This window comes from Lepisosteus platostomus, chromosome 1 (assembly GCF_059453375.1).
Source record: "Lepisosteus platostomus isolate fLepPlt1 chromosome 1, fLepPlt1.hap1, whole genome shotgun sequence".
Lineage (NCBI taxonomy): Eukaryota > Metazoa > Chordata > Actinopteri > Semionotiformes > Lepisosteidae > Lepisosteus > Lepisosteus platostomus.
Window position 1 is genome coordinate 20,331,029 of NC_142611.1, and position 17,751 is coordinate 20,348,779.

A 17,751-nucleotide genomic window follows, 5' to 3' on the forward strand; every position below is an offset into this window, starting at 1 on the left:
ACACAATAGGTCTATTGGCATTTGGGTGGGTAAAAGTCAATACTTTTGAGGACTGCAAATACTTGAATACTTTTGTAGTATTCAAGACTAAAAAGATTGGGTACTTTTAGCCTTGTGCCTGTTGCTTACCAGATAAAGCAGTTAGCAAATGGGTAGATGAATATATTAACAGCCTTTTTGCTTTTGCATTGCTATATTGCACTGTATAAAATATATAAATGCTATATCAATATATCTACTTAGATCTTATTTATTCTTCTCTTAGGTCTTATTTATACAGTAAGTGGGTTCTTCACCATTGTTTCTTATCCTGTTTCTAGTTTATGCTGCTTGTATTGACACTAGTCTAAATGAAAAGTCATATGCCAGTCTGCACAGTCTTGAATTCTATGTCATCTTTTTAAATTATCTTCTACAGATTCAACAGTATTTGCTACACCTCCTGTTTTGCTATCATTTGTGAACTTATGAACCAGAATCTGAACTGCTGATATAAAATAGGAAGAGCCACAAATTACCTCCATTTTGAGTTTTCAGCTCTTATCTGTATACTTTGTTTTCTATATATTAACCAGTTCTCAATCTACAGTAAATCCAACCCAAGGCTGTGTTTAATGTCTAATGCTTGCAATGCAAGAATTTATCTTTATAATGATTAAATAAAAGCCTTTGAATATTTGAATATGCCGATATTATATAATATGGTCTGTTTTATATCCATTACTAGTCTTATTTGGTCACTTTAATGTGTTAGTCAAACAAAACCTACCTTTTCTTAATACTTGTAGACTATCCGGTAGAATCCTGTTGCCATCCAGATGATACTCTAGTTTAGTTCTAATTATTGTTTCTGTAACCCTACACATAGTAAGACGTATTGTTCGGTAATTACTTAGTTTGCTTTTGTCACCTTTTTATAAATGGGTGCAATGTTAGCAATTTTCCAGTCAATGGGTATTAACCCCTGTCTACACTGACTGCTGGAAGAGTTTTGTTAATGGCCCATGAATAACATCTATTATTTCCTTCAATTCAATTGGTGGAATATCACTGTGCCCTGGAGATTTGTTTATTTTTAGAGCTTCTAGTATGTGTAACACTTCTCTATTTTCTATGCTAATATTATTTAATATATAACTATATCTTTTTGCAGCCTGAGGTATGTTATAGGTTTCTTCCTTTGTAAACACTTGAGTGAAATGTCAATAATCCATTTTCTTTTGATCATCTAAAAATTGTCCATTACTATCAGTGATACACTTTATGTGATCTTTCTCTGTTGTTTTGCTGTTGTAATACTGAAGTAATTACAAAAGTATAACACTATAATACTTCATTTATTTATTTTAACCTTCATTGCAATATTATTTTCTTTTATTTCTCTCTTTTTGTCTTAATATCCTTTCTTACTCATGTTTGCATTTCATTATGTTATTTTAGTTGATTATGTTCTTTTTTTAGTCTTTTTCTAAAGAAGGTTCTTTTGCCTTATATTTTTCTTTATTGACATATTAAACTGAGCACATGCATTCTTGAATTTGTGTTTTCTTGTTCATAAATCAAATACTATGGTACAAGGACCATAGTGATAAAGCTAAACTGGACAGCAAAATGTTTGTGTGGGTACTGTATAAAGAAAAAGAAATTGGCAATAATTATGCCAGAAATTAGCAGATCAAAATTGGTACTGCATTGTTGGTGTTCTGACTTAACAACATTGATTGTAAGAGATTCATCATCTCTTTAGCAGTTTAAAATATTAACAAATCCAACATTTGTACCAAAGATCAATACAAAGAGGGGAAAAAAATAGTCTGCACCTAAACTCAAGCAGAGAAAGAACAGTGCATCGAACTGCCTACTACATTGTCAGTGGTGCCTATGGTACCAGTGTTTGGCATGGAGGTGCTCCCGAGAGAGAGTTCAGACCTTCAAGACACAAGTTCTTCTCACATCTGAATTGGGCTGCTTAACGTGCTCAGCAAGCTGCTTGGCAGATGGAGAAGATATATGCTGTACTGAGGGGTGTCGCAGTCATTGGACGGGTAGTTGGGATGCTGCAGTAGTTTTTTTGCCAGACCAATGATGAAGATTTGTGCTGCCAAGGAACAGGAGGAGGTTGCTCGACCTCACCATGGATGGGAGAGAATCTGAACTCAGAGGTGAACCCTCTGTGTAATAATGGCTGATGGAGGGGTTGTCTAAGCTGTGTATGAGACGCTAAAGGGAAAGATAGACAGAGATTTATAGTGTCAGAGAATATTTTGAGGACTCAAAGTGAGAGAGAGCTTGGTGCCGCAGAGTAAGTAGGAATGAATACTTCTGTGCCAGGTGTAATAGATTCCATGGGAAGATCTAAAGTGCAAAATATCAAGAGAGTACAAATTGATAGGAGAGGGAGACCTACAGTATGTGTGTGTGAGAGAGGGAAAGAACACCTTCAATGAAAGGGAATAAGTTCTGAGAGAATGAAAAGAGGAGTAAGAAAGGATATACTCTTCCCTGGAAGGATAGCAACATAAGAGCTATGATCCTGGAGGGGATCAATGCAGAGTTAGTAGAATGTTTCACATAGAAGGAGCAGTAGCACTAATCAAGCATTGATTCACTAAAAAGTTCTAAAAAGTCATGAGGCAAGGCCAATGTGAGTCATGTGATGTGAGGATGCAGTGTGCTGAGGGATAGCATTGTCATATTGATGTAATTTTATTTTAAAATACAGATAAAATCCTGTCTTTGTGTAAATAGTCACTCTGAAAACACTTTCACATATTCTGATAATATTGGGTCAATTTTACAAAACACCTTACTGTAGAATGACTGGATGTATAAATTCCTACACCTTTAATATTTCACCAGGGACTGGAATCACATTTTAGGAAATACATTTTACCTATTTCTAAATCTCCTTTTTATAACGGAAATGTAGAAAACATAGTACACCAATCACTCCATATTCTACACTTTAATTGCTGTAAGTCTGACATGCCATCTGATTGTTCGCTGTTTCTCCTTCTTGGTAACATTATTTGGCTACACTTCAACTGTGGAAATGCTGAACATGGATCATCATCAGTACTGCTACAGATATGCTGACTCTTTTATGTGTTACCTTCATTGCCTAATGAGAGATTCTAAAATAATTTAATTAGCCCAAGTGAGCTAAATGTGCATATCTTATTTCCATTTGTGCTGGTTTCCCATGAAATTGGATGGAATAGGGCTGAAATGTAGAAGTACAGTAGCTCTCAAAGTATTTTGCTCTTTCTCAAAGAAGAAAATGTTATCTGCTTAGGGATCCGGATCCTGTTTGGTAAGAGGTCTTGGCAAGGAAAAAGAATGACGGATGGTAGGAGATAATCTATAAAGAAGACGCTTCTGAAAGGAGAGAAAATATACACAGCCAGTTCAAATATATACGTTTTATCACAAGACAGCTTTGTAGAATGGGACCGTAATCCTTAAAACAGATACATTAAATTGCCATTGGTTTTTGATTTTGCCATCAGTAATTCTTAATAATAAGGAATTAGTTAGAATTGTAGTATAAACTTTATACACAAGAACTTGAACTTAGCCAAAGCCATTTTTTCTTTATACTGCACAGTATATCTTCATCTCTATGTATCTATATATAATAGTTGCCACCTTAGAGTTATGGATCATTGATCAGATTTATTTCTGCAGTCAGTTAGTGATGATGTGTTGTCAGGCGGGATGGCAGGTAGTACTTGGCTAGCAGTTACTGGCTGAACCCGGGGTCAGCTTGGCCTAATGTAACTGTCGGCTGAGAGCCGCCTGTAATGGCTGAGAGGCTACAGATATATGTGTCTGTCCAGGTCCCAGAGGTCTCTCTGTGGCTGCGGCTGGGCAGGCAATGGAACTCATTTCTCTTGCCCCCTGGGAAAAGAGGAGACAAAGTGCACAGGCTTTGTTAACGTGAGCCCTGCTAATTGTTCAGAGGGCAGAGGCAGTGCTGTGTGGATTAGGTGTAATTCAGTCACTGGAACTGTGTGATCACCATTCCTCTACTTTCTTAAGGCCAAGGCCCTTATTCACCGAACTTGCACTGCAGATTTTTAGGTTGAACTGACAGTCACTGAGTTTGGGAAGGACTTCCATGATTTTATTTTTCCGCTGTATAAAACTCCTGGCTACACAAACCTAAGATCCCTGGCATTTTGATTCATTACAGCGTGAGATTTCTTGGAAATTTATACCCAAGCTTCTAGTGAGAAAAAAAAACTTTCATTATTTTGGCTATAACATTGCATTTCTTCTTGTTCTTCACATAACCTACAACTATGTATCTCTGTCTTGTCCAGTGCTTTTACATATTTTTTAAATTGAATTTTAAAAGGATGCGGAGGTGTGACACTATCACAATACTGTATATTAATGTCAGACTAATAAAATATATTACCTATATATTTCACTATCTCTGTAAGTTTACAAAATAATGGTTTAGGAACAAGTAAAGGTTTATTCCATGCTGAAAAGAGAAGAAACGTTGTGCTTCCTTTCTTCTCTTTTCAGCATGGAATAAACCTTTACTTGTTCCTTTGCAGCCTGCTCAAGCTGACATAGCTATCTACTTGAAATAATAGTTTAACTAATGATGTTACTTGATAAAAATGACAAACTTTAATAGATCTGTGTTTTCTTTTCACTTTTGTAAATTTAACTTCTGAAAAAACAGTAATGAGACTAAGTTCTCTGACCGGTGCATAAAGGTGAAGGGTAAATTCAAATTATGAAATTCAAAAGTCTTTTCCAAAATATAGAATTGTGTAAAGTAACAGTCTTAATTCACCTTTTTGTCCTTTGTTTTTCCATATTATTTTGTATGAATCAAATAGTCAGTTTCTCCTTTACAGTATTTATCTCCATCAACATTTCTGAATTGGCTTTTAGATATCTAAACATGTACAAATGTCACATTAGTTGTTCTTTGCTCCACATTTGAAACCACAAAACAGTACAGGTACAGGGAAAAACAGCTTATGTTTATTTTGCAGTTATTATGCTTCCATAACTTTAAGTGTTCATATTTGTTCAACGAGTGACTTAAACCAGGGAGAGTGGTACTGTAGACAATTGGGTCAACTGTGAAAAGTTCGTTTCCACAAAAATTGAAAGGACCTTTACACAGACTCTCTCTCTCTTTTCTTCACTGTTTTTTTTTTCTCCAACCAGGAGGTTGTGACTGAATGTCATATGATGGCTTGTGGCCCTGTGCTTGTTCTGGTACAAACAGTGACAGTTCTGTCCTGCTCCCGTCTGACCGACACACTGCTCCTTGTCACATGAAGAGTCCACTGATCTCCTCTCTGTGCGGGGGGGGGCAGGAGTGGGTGGGCAAACAGGAGAAAGACACAGGCCATAAACCAGGTCACTGATTTTGCCGGTCAGGAAATATGTTGGCTCTCCTTGTGTAAGATGCAGTGTGACAAAAAACGATGGTCTCTTCTGTGACTTTCAAAGTCCTGCAAAATGATAAAAGAAAAGCAGTTTTTTAAAAAAAAATGTCAGACACTAACTGGCTAACACTTCTATAATGCCTTAATTATATTTTGCTTTTTTAAAGGCAGTGAAATATTAGGGATCTGTCTTTGTCCTTCACCAAAACCAAAAAGAGAGATTTTATTAGATGCTTTACTGCAGAATGATGATTTTTCTTTTCTTTTTTTTCAAGAGAATAAATAAATAAAACAACAGAGACCACCATTATCTATATTTTTTCTTTTGGGGCCTTGATGTTTCTTTTCAGTTATGTTTACTTTAACAGGTTCTCTTTACTTTAGAAAATGAGGGAGTGCATTTAGACCTGGATTAAAAGCCTGGAAAATTGCCCTGTAAATGATTGTTTTAACACATTTTATTGTAAGAGCTTCGTGGAGTCACCAAAGTCACTTTATAAAAGCAGTAATGTTGTTGGGAAGATTTAAAAAAGACAGAAATTGTCCTTAATACAATAGCATTTGGGCCATGGTTACCCTTACTCTTAGCAACAGTGGTTAAGGGCTAGTTTCCCAGAGCTGGAGCTGAGAACTGGCCTTGTCCTATTAGAAATGACTTCAGGTTATGCTTTTCATGCAAACTAATTTTCTCTAAACAAGTTGGTGAAATCAACAGACCACTGCTGTCATGTGGGAAATTTAAATTCTGCAGGATATGAAGCTCTGTAATTTATTTTATTTCAGTAGATAAATATTACTTTTTTATTGTTTGCAGTACCCACAGTTTACACCTCTTAAAGAATTGACAGATTCTGATGGCACTGAAAATGTAACTAAATTAGGAACATACAAAAGGTTGCAAACCCATCTACAGTAGCTATGATAGTAGGTAATTGATCCAAGAATCTCAAATTCAATGATAGAGTGTAACAAAAGACAGAGGATACAGCACAGTAGTAGAATGTGGAACAATTTCAGTATTCCTAATCATCATAAATGTTGTATACTGTATCATACTATATGTACATTATCATTCTGAAGTACAGTTACTGCTGATATATCTGGGATATATGGAACCAGTTTCATTTTCACTGTGGCACTTGTTTGATATACTGTACTCCAGTTACCAGACTTTTAAAGGACACTTGGATATTCATCTTCTCTGTGTTGTGTGATTTCTTTTAAAAAGATGACATATAACCTTCATTCATACATGTATATTCTGTATTAAGCCTACAGTGTATATCTGTATGTTCAGTACATATAGTACTGTGATTTTGTAGAAGGAATTCTTAAGGATTACAGTTTTTGTACAAAAGTATTTACAATTTAAGAATTACATTATTCTAAAAATAAATATTGATGTGTTAAGTATAGAAAAAAACTGAGAAGGCTGTATATTGTGTAGGTCGGTCAGATCGTGTGAGTGTGAGGTTCAGGGGGGTGAGTGTTGCTTGAGGTCTTCGGATTCTCTAGCTGGTTTCAGTGTGGCCAAAGTAAATGTTGCATCGGTGACACCGCTGAAGCTTAACTTCTCAAGCATGCCAGAGAGCCTTTTGCAGTTTTAGTTCAGCTGACAGTGAACCCTTCATGGAGCTGGAAGATATGCCATTTCAGTGTTTTCTGCAGTAGCAAGAATCCTGCCCCCTTATGGCTGACATAGGTAATTTAACTCTTGTTTATTTTAGTGGCTATGGCAAGTATGTTAGACTGTGACAACTGTGCTCCTGTAATGCTGTCACTGTCTAATGGCAAATGGCAAGAGGCTGAAGATGTAACCCCAGAATAGTGAAGTGGCAGGTGCATTTGTACACTTGGGGATGGGTTTTACTTAAGTGGGAACAGTATACTACCCTGGAGACTCAGTTAAAAATATCATTGAGTCCCGTCACTTTGTTCAGAAAAGAGGGGGGACCTTGACTTTTCTTTGCTTAGGGTTTGGATTATCATCACTCCCACACAAATCTAAGCAGAATTCCACACTGTTTCAACAACGCCCTGCGATTTGTCACTGGTTTTTTTTTTTCGCTTGTATTTTTGACTGAAAGGTCTTTAAATCTGATACACATGAATGACCGTTTCCACGAGCCCCCCCCCATATCAGTAATCTCTCCCCCTCTCATTACTGGAAGAAGAGCTATGGCCACCAACGTTTGCTCTCTTGTCAAAGGAAGGCTGCTGTGGCAGTGAAAAGGCCAGACCTAGGGATGTATTAGCTAGTCAGCCTAATAATCCCTGTACAGAGTGTATTGATTTTCCAGGGTAGAGTTTATGAACTAAATAAACTTGGAGTTGGTGTCTTAATAAACTGCCTCACCCTGTCTGTCACATTTAGTTACAGGGGACTTGGTTTCAAAAACAACAGGAAAAAAAAAGAATGAAAAGAAAGAAAAAAACCGGGAGAAGGAGCTAATTCTGCTACAGATTGTTCACAGCAGGGATTCCAAATTAGCCCCCCTCCATCCTGTTTTTTCCCCTCTGTAATGCCACCTCTCTAGGACTCTCTTTGAGTGCATTCCTGAGTTTTACCCTAATGAGTTGCAACACTGATAATGTGGCTGATGATCTTTCATTGATTTCGCTATCACTTGCTTGTCTGGTAATTGATCCGTTGCTGAGCCTCTAGTTAATTATATCGGCTTTGACATGGCCCGGTCTAAAGGGAATTTCAAGTCTTGCAGAATAATAGTTTTAATAAAGGAGTCTATTACTGCAGGTCCTTGCTTTCTGTCTGCTGCTGCTGCTCCTGCTGCATGCCACTTTTCCCCCCTTGCTCTTTTTTTATGGCACAGAAAAGAGGACTGTGGGACTGAATGAAAAAGATAGAGGGACCGAGAGAGAGAAGGAAGGAGAAAGGGAGAAAGAGAGTGAGAGAGAGAGGAGAGGGGGGGAGTTTGCTATTGGCAGTGTCCTCAAACCTCCCACAAATAACAGCCATTAATGGGAAGGTCAGAAGCGGAGCCGCCAGCTTGACTTGAAACACTGAGTGCCACTTGAAAAATCAAGAGACTAGCAAATTTTAGAGGCAGAGAGACAGACAGCAGGGAAAGCTGAAACAGGCTGGAGCTAGCTTGGAAAGCATGGCCTCTGTTGGCAAAATTGACTCCGCTTTGTCAGTTGAGCAAAGGAGGACGCTGCATTTCATGTAGTCACTGTTGTTTTGAAAATATATTAAAGGTTTTCCTTTTTTATTTTTGTCCCTTTTTTTTTGCTTTTGCTTTTTTTTTTCTCCTAAAGGGAGGAGAAAAGTTTAGCCAAGAAGGCTTTCAAGTGGGGAAACAGCAAGGAGAGGTACTTTCAGCTGAACTGTGTACATTTACCCATTATTTTTCATTTTGTACTAATGACATAGCCTTCATTGGATGGCTTTTTTGTTACTGCGGATGGACAGAGGAAACAAATCTGAGGCAGGGTGGTCGAGAGAGAGAAAGAGAGAGAGAGAGAGAGAGAGAGAGACAGACAGACAGAGAAGAAATGAAAGAGAGAAAAGAGGGAGATGTCCATTAGAAAGTCTTTAGTTCTAGGAAGTGGTACATTTTTTTCTTCTCTTTGAAAAATTCCACGATTGTATCACATAAATGCTGTTCTTATAATTTCTGCAAAGGTTAGTGGGAGCTGTCATTAGTGCCATACAGATGCTTTTAAGAGGCAGTAGCAGTTGTCTCCTACAATTTTCTATACCATTTGGAGTGACTTTGTATATCAGTAATCATTTAATGTATTTTAAAAATGTTAATTTCTCTTCTCTTCTGTACCCAGAACTGACTGTGGTGTTCCTCAAAAACCCTCTGATCGGTACACCTTTTGTAGCTGTCTGCATTTCTTTTTGCAAGACAAGAAAAAAGAGGGAAAAAAACATTATATTAACAATAATAAAAATTGATTCATGGCTTCAGGCACTTCATTTTAGTGCATTTGATATCATAAGAAAAGAGAATTTTCTATCTCATATTCTAAAACCTTTTGATGGATTTTTTTTTCATTGTTGTTTCTTAGTGGGAATAGCTGCTGAGGGGACCGATCTCACTGAAAATAAGACTGTCCCTCATTTTTTCTCTCTTAATTAAAATCTGAAACCATTCACATGGGGGTTTCCTTCAGTCGACGAAGCACAGTGTCCTGCTAAGTGACTGTTCAATGATTGCAAAAGGGCTGTTTCACTAGCATCATTAGATGATAGCTGCTTAGTCCTGAAGAGAAAAAAAAGACAAAGACACGTGTAAGACTTTGTAATGGTACTGCGGGTTAGAATGATGTCTTTTCTTTATTTTCTACTTAAGAACAATGTGCATTACTTTGGATTTCAGCTGGGCTAATTGTGAATTTAAATGGAAACAAAAGGGTAAAGGCATGTATTACATTTTACTGGTATTTTGACATGGCATTAAATATAAAATAGATGTGTTAGCAAACAAACAGAGGTTGAAGGCTTAAGTGATCTTTTTGTTTTGCACCAGGCAAAATAATGTATTTTTTTTAAATTATTATCTTTTCTTTATCTGCTGAGCAGAAGGTGCTCAGATTCCTAGAGGGGGGCTGGAGTACAGCTGTGAGATGCACTTGACAGCGGTGGAGCTGTGTGTGCTCTTAATAAGGCAGGGACAGCCTTCCCTCCCCGTCTTAGCTCATCCTGCTCAGCGGCTCTTGAGAAGCAGGATTGTATCAGTGGAGGGGGGTTAGCGCGCGATGTCATTCTGTGCTTAGGAGAGGAGCGGTACAGTTGACTCTCAGTCGATACTATCCTGAGACAAGCCAGCCAGCGTGGAATGTGCAAGGAGAGACCAGAGTGCGAGGCAGGATAGCAGGCAGACAGGCAGGCAGTTCAAGGCAAGCAGGCAGGCTGTTTCTCTTTACCGGAGCACTTTGGTGACACACATGCACACCTGACTGGGGTCTGTCTGTCAGTTTCTGAGAGCTGTGCAAGCCAGGATCTGTGGCTGGTAGGAGAGGGTTGATGTTTGGAGAGGTGTGTTTTGGTGTGGGGTGGGGGGGTTGCTGGATTGGAGGGGTAGGGACCATGTAGGGGGTAGCTGCTTCAGAGAAAAGTTGTTGTGGTGATGGTGGGGGGTGGGGGGTGGACGAAAAATGACATATCCCTCCTTCTTCATCTCCTCCTTCTCCTCCTCCTCATCTTTCAATCCTCCACCTTTTCCTTCTCTCCCCCCTCCTTCTCATACCCACCCCACCCTCCCATTTCTTACCTTCAGTGCTCCACTCATCCTACCCTCTTCCACTATATACCCCTAAGGAAATATACAGAGCTGCCTGCTCCTGAACTAATACGGCACACTCCTTGCTACTTTGCAGCCAAGAGGCTCTCTCTCTCTCTCTCTCCAAAAAAAAAATCCAACCCAAATCCACCTTCACTTTTCAGTCAGAAGAGGCAGAAGTGGATGTGAGAGACAGAGACACGCCGAGAGACAGAGAGCGAGAGAGGGCAAGAGACTCCACGTTAAGAGACACGGGCAGTGGTAACTCCATGCAGTTCGGCACCAGATCTGCTAGTGCTGAGCCTGGCTACATGGGGACATGGCAGAACAGTGACAGCAACCTCCTTTTCAGAATGTCCCAACAGGTAAGTGGACTGGACCTCGGTGTGCTTGTGAAGTGTTGTTCTTGCTCGCCATTATCATTATTCAGAATTGTCATGATTGAGTCTTACTGGTGGTGGTGCTTCTTCATGATGTTGTAATTGTTCTTATACCGGCATGCTCTTTTCTGTCTTCCAACTTTTGTTTTATTGTGTGTGTTGCTTCACTTTTTTTGTCAGGACAATAATTCTTCCAATGTCAGTCTATATTACCTCCTCTGCTCCTTAAGCAAAGCATCTCCTTCCCCCAAATTTGTCTGAGGTTAAGCATGCAATGATTTGATCTGACAAAAGTATTTTAAATTAATTAGGGCATTTGTTGTAGACGTTGCATGGGAGAGCAACACCGTCATCACGGGTTTTTGCAAACAATTGAAAAACTATTTCTTCTTTTAAACTGGTGGGCAAAATCTCTGTACGACTCTGGACTGATATCCCCGAGTTTGAAAGGGGCCCCCTCTGGGTTCGGCTAATTGACTTCATGTGGTAGAGGCTGCAGAGAGGAGGGCGGCCGTGAAGGAATCGTCTGTAAAAGTGATAACCGGTACTTGAAGGGTTTTAACAGTTGTCAGGACAGTCGCTCTATTCATTTCTGTGCTTAGTTGTTTATGTGTGTTATGCGTGTGTATTATCGGTTTCTTCTCTAGACTCGCTTATGAGGCAAGGGAAGTTGGGGGAGTGGGGACTTCAGCATCCTGGTATGCGTGCTCTTTACACTGCCGGGAAGACAGAGACAGGGAGCAAGCAGGAACGGCGTAGCAGGGCCAGTAATAACTGATAATTAATCACAGGAGTCGGTGTCTCTGTACCAAGCACTCGGTGATACGTGCCCAGCCCGCTGCGGCTCCCCTTGCACAATCACTTGGCTCGGCCGAGTTTGAAAAGAAACTTTTTTTTTCTCTCTCTCTTTTTCCCTGAGTTGAAAACTTGGACTTCGCTCAAACCAGGGGAGGGATTTTTAAAAACGAAGATTTGAACAGCGGTGCCTCCCTTGTAAAAAGAGGTGGGGGGTGTAGGGTGAACGATTTAGAAGATACCTTTATTTTTTCGGGAATTTAAATGGATGTACTGATGTTAACGTTAAAATTATATTCAAAGAAAAGTGCACTTTTTAATGTTCACGATTTCGACTTTTTAAAGATATTAATCAAACATCCGAACACAGCTTGGTCTTCAGAGGGATTTAGAGGAATGAGCTCAAATGTATTCTTTTCCTCCGTTCCGCGATTTTGTGAAAAAAGAGCAACACAATTTAAGTGTTTCTTTTCGAGAAATACACAATGTACAAAAAGACATACACTATCGGGAATTGAAAGTTCTTGTTATATAATGCGGTATTTTGCTAAGCGCTGTCATAAAGCAATACTGTTGTTTGGTTCCTTTATTAGAAGGTATTGTATAAAATCAGTTGGATGCTGGCATCTGTACAGGGACCCTTGATTGCATCTCTGATGTTGTACGACGGTGTTACAGTATAATCAGCCAAGGGACTCTCTTATTTATCCTTCCTCTGCATCTTTTATTAAAAGCTATCTTACTTGTTTAGTAGGTTTGACATAACGTCTCGAAAGAAGCACTTGACAAACTGCTTTATTGGAGGCTAACCGATAATGACTTATGTTTGCACTACTACGCAAGTATCTTGGGCTTTGAAAGACGTGAATGAGGTCTTGTGTTTAAATATATGTATACAAATTCCATATACTGTACCTTTTTCGAAAGTATTCCATCAAGTTTGGTTGTATTTTACGTTCTTTTTTAAAAAAAGACTGCCATGTTACAGTACCTACTATGTTACTATTACCATGTAACCTTTCTCTGCCAATTGAATTTCTAAGCACTGTCTCCTACTGTAAATTTCCTGTTTCTCGATGTGTGTTTTTTAGTAAATATTTCATCCATTATAGAATGAAATTACTGAAAGCGGTTGCTAAAATAACATTTTGCAGCGTTTGTATGTATATATCATTTTACCGATGTAGGTCTTTGCGCTGATGGGGAAAGGGTTAACATTATCAGAAGACAATAACGAGATCAACTGATAAATGGTTATTGAACCACATAGATGGTGTTAGATTGCTTTTTGGCATTAAATTGCCTGCAACTATATTTAGAACTCCGTAGCTCCATTAGTCCTTAACATACTTGACAGAAGCGAATACTCCAGGTGCTGAGCAAAGTGCAGAAAAGTTTTTAGCGCATCTTATCTTAGAATCTGATGCATGCAGTGCAATGCGCATTCGGAATCTTCTTGACGTTGTGAGATTGTAGTGAATCGTATTAAAATGAAGATTCTGTATCTGTTATTTTAAACTTTATTATTTGTACCTGTTTTGTTGCGTCTTTGTTTTACAATAATCATTTTAAAACGACGTGACACGTTACAGATTTATAACCTTCTCTGTTACTACCTGACAATTATGCGTTGTTGGAGAAACAAGGAAATGAAACACATTTCAATTTAAAACAATAATATATTTTTCTTTGGGATTTTCTATACTACACCGAAACACAATTTCACTTTAAAATCATTTGAAATATAATGGTGCTATGGCTACCTGCTCATAAAACCGACCGCACTGATTTCAATTTTTTGTTAGTTTCAGTTTGTGCAATATTAAATTATACACATTGTATACAGGCCTACTGCATCTTCATCAATCCTTTTAAAATGTATTGACTTAATATAAATGATCCTTTAAAAATCCATTAGTGTTTTTGTTCTAATTATCTACAGCATTGTCGTCACAATTTATGTCTTTGTCTTAACACAAAATTAGTGACAGTTCCTCTTATTTGTTACGTTTAATGACAATGGCTTACTAGGTGTTAAAAGATCATTTTTACTGTAGCAAGGCAAGTTATAAAATAAATAACGACCAATGTATGGATTTGTTCATTGAAGTTTTATTTATACCAGAAGAAAAGGCAAAATGATAACGCTGACTTCACCTATTCAATGCATTTTTAGTATTGTTTCCGGAATTTAGCGCAACAGGCTACGTTTATGATTAACTTTTGGTTACTTTCTACTTAACCAATTAAATATTTATTAAGAACCAATCAGTATTTCGATGCTGGTGATTATAATGATTATAAGTGGCACTTGAAATGTTGGTTATTGGAGAGAGAAGATAATTTAAGACAAAAAACATGCACCTCAAAAAGCTCGTTTAAATAATAATAAATTAATCAGACTGTTTCATAAATGTATTGTAACCACGTATTTAAAACACCAATTAAATTACTTTAAATGAAACTTGCAGGAGTTCAGAAATAGCACGCAAAAGCACGCAGTTTTTCATGGGGACTCTGTCCAAAGATGCGACATCTGTTATTTTGCCTGAAAGCGCCAAGCTTTGATATTTTATTTAATTGCGCTTCAGAATGGGTTGTGACTGTGGGGCAACGGTTTGCTTGGCTTATGAGAATGTGCCCAGCACTTTCCGAGAGGGTCATTGTAATGACACGGAAGACAAAAAGCAGCCGATAACCCTTTAAGTGTCAGTACTCTGTCAGACTCTTCAGCTTTGCCTATGTTTTTTTTTTCTTTTGAAAGGGTGCTGTCGCTCTGCTTCCTTTGAAGTGTGACAGGTCGACAATGGCCAGAGACCTGGACGAGGTACAGTTGCCAAACTCGCGCTTTTTAAAGTTGGGGTAAAGACTGATGTGGTCTGTTTTAAATCTTCTAAGCTCTCAGCAAAGCACGAGGTATTTTTACATAAGAAGCCCCTAATACTTCTAAAGTCATTAAAAACGAGGTGGTAATGGCACATAAAATTGTAATAACCGCTAGTTACGCGTGAAGAGCAATATCAGCTGGCAGAAGACAACAGGAACTATAGTGTTTTACGCAATTATAAGAAACAACATTGCAAGACGTACTGTAGCAGTATGTCATTTGATATTTGTATATCATTCAATGTTTGCATTTTTATCAAAATCTGCCTTTAATATACTATTCTATCACTTCTAAAGAAACCAAATATTTTTCTAAAGTGTCTTTGATTTAGATTTATTTATTATATTGGAGCGGAGATTATGCGACTCGTGAAGCTCATCCCAATTACCTCCGTGTTGTACATACAGTAGTAAAAAGGGGATATTTATTGACCTTTTTTATTACTTGGTTTTATTTGTAAAGAAAGTAAAGTATACAAGCCTAGTCGTGTAATAAACAATCATACATTAAACAACAGTCCTAATATCAGCTAACAGCGCGTTATTCGTTCGTAGTTTCTTTTGTCATGCGCTAAATTCGTATTATTCATAAATAATAATTTTAGAAAATAAAAAAATAATTTAAATGTGGTTCTACATTAACAGTAATCCATTTTGTGTCGCTGCATTTTTTAAAGTGCTACGATGTGTTGCGTGTAAATCCACTTGTTTTCTTTATAACCAATTGAGACGTTTTCCAATCTATATCAATGTTTCTTAATAAGTGGAATGCGATATAATTCTAATAATGAAGAACGGACTCTACCTTTTTTCTTTTTTAAAGTGAGTAGAATCATTTGGATAACTGGACACTCGAAATAATTCTGCCTTTAAGAAAATAGTTGGTATTGAATTCCTTTAATAAGGATTGACATTTTGATGGGTGTTTCCTAAATAACAACGAAGAACATTTCTCATGGAGAGTGCTTCCTTAAAAATCATCGTAACTGTAAAACAACAGTTTTTTACGTATGTCATAAAATATCAGTCTTTGTTACAAACGGAATTATAAAAACACTTCGAAGTATTTTATTTTAAAAAACGCAGAAACAGTACAGAATTGAAAAAAGAAAGCTTTTAAAGGAAATCATTTCTAAGGTAACGCGGGTCAATGAATTATGTTAAGCCATGTACAGTATAGTACCTCATCTGACCAGAAGCAAATTCTTGCAGCACAGGAGGTTTTGTTAGAATATGACAGACCGTTAGCTGGATATGTATTACTATAAATGTGCTTTTGGTTCTTTGATTCAACCCCATTATCAATCTCTAGTGGTGTGTTTCTAAGAAAGCCTGTTTGATTGTTAATCTAAAGAAATCAGTGTACTGGGTCTGCAGTTGTAGGGCGCACCTGCTGATGATTCTAAGAGTACTCCTCCTCTGTAACTTAGTAATTTATTGCATCTTACAGCCACAGTGTTCTCAAACTTTTCATTAACAAATCAGAGTACAATACATTTTTTAAAAAAAACTTTTATGCCAGAATGTAGAATCGAAGTAAAAGGTCATTAGGTATCAGTTGTACAGTAAATCTTTTTCATAATTTTGCTGCCATGTGGTTGAACATCAAGCAGTTTACGACTTTATGATTTTGTAATCATTTGTACAATGAGCTGGTTAGTACATGCAGTATAAATGTATAGCTTTAAAAGGGGAAGATTGCAGGAAACAAATCTTTTGGAACCACCAACATTCCACAATGTTGTGGTATGTGCCAGTAACTGGACTTTGAATTCACTCTTGGCCTAATTCATTTATCAGTTTTGCAACAAAATCTAAGTTCCCAGCAAATTGCTTCTTATCCTTAACATAAAAATGCCTTCTTTTAAATTTAACACAGTAAGCAGTCAGGCCACATAAAGGTTCTTATTTTTTTGTGCAAGGAGTAAAGGAATTGTAGCGATACATATAAATACAGTATGGTGGACCATGATAAACTGGGATTTTGAAATTTGTTATTTGGATCCCATGAGTACAGTGCTGCTCTCTTAATTTTAATTTTAATATTTATCTCCTTGGCCTATTAAAAAAAATTGTCTTTTGTATCAACATACAAGCCACCGATGTAATATGGCTAAATAAATAATATTGTAAAATATAAAATAATAAATGTTCTGGTTGATTATGGCTCTCATAAATAAGGAGCATCTTCCTGCAGTGCATCCCTTCGAAGACGGGCACGATTTTTTAACATGCCCTTAATGTACTGAAAATTTTGTGTGTGTGCCTTTTTTATATACTTAAGGTGCATACAGTATATATAAAACAAATATTCATTATTGATCTCTCTGAAAAAAGATACAAACTCTGTAGGATGGTCTTCCTTTGGTCAATAATTCAGTGTGCTGCTCCCTTCTTTGCCGTTATCCAAAACTCAATCCTCTAAAATACTTTTTAATTTTTTAAACATTTTTTTAATATAGTGTAGAGATTTCTACATCTATGAATTTGAAAGGGGAAATAGAGCTTTTTTAGAATATATATATATCAAAATATTAAAGGACAAATTGTGAAAGAGAAAAGTCACAATCGGTCTTTTTAAATTGCTTTTATAGTATTACCATATAAAAATATGATGATAAAACTGTTATTAGCTCATATTTAGGAGTGTATTTAGAGATGTGCTGGCATTTGTAGCATGCCTTTTTCAAACAGGACTGACATTGTAAAAGGTGGATGTGATGGAGAAGAATGCCAGTCCTTGCACAGTGCATGCAGAAGCCCGTTTGTGTAGCATTTTCCTTTACACGGTGCTCTACACTGCATCTGCACTGTGGTGTGAAGTGAAGAGTCTCTTAACCGGTCTGCATCGGAAGCACAAAGAAGGCAGTCGAGTAGATACCTTGTAAAAGAGAATATCTGGAGGAGACGCCCGCTCTGTGCCACGGTGATCCTGGTGTGCGTGTGTTTGAAGGAAGGGGGATGTTTGAGCCAGGGCAAAGCCTCAGTGACTAATTAGATCCTGAGTAAGACATCTGCTAA

The 17,751-nt window shown here is 37.5% G+C and overlaps 1 protein-coding gene across 4 annotated transcripts in view; it reads left to right on the plus strand.

The window, feature by feature from the left end:
- Positions 1-17,751, plus strand: part of bnc2 (basonuclin zinc finger protein 2) — a 275,321-nt gene that overhangs the window by 94,245 nt on the left and 163,325 nt on the right. For 3 of the 4 annotated variants that reach the window (XM_088627016.1, XM_088626984.1, XM_088626962.1), the window contains exons 2-3: positions 10,834-11,034; positions 14,609-14,671. In XM_088627016.1, coding sequence (XP_088483142.1) covers positions 10,834-11,034; positions 14,609-14,671 — 264 coding nt within the window. The remainder of the gene's footprint in view (positions 1-10,833; positions 11,035-14,608; positions 14,672-17,751) is intronic. The other variant, XM_088626973.1, reaches the window with a different exon arrangement.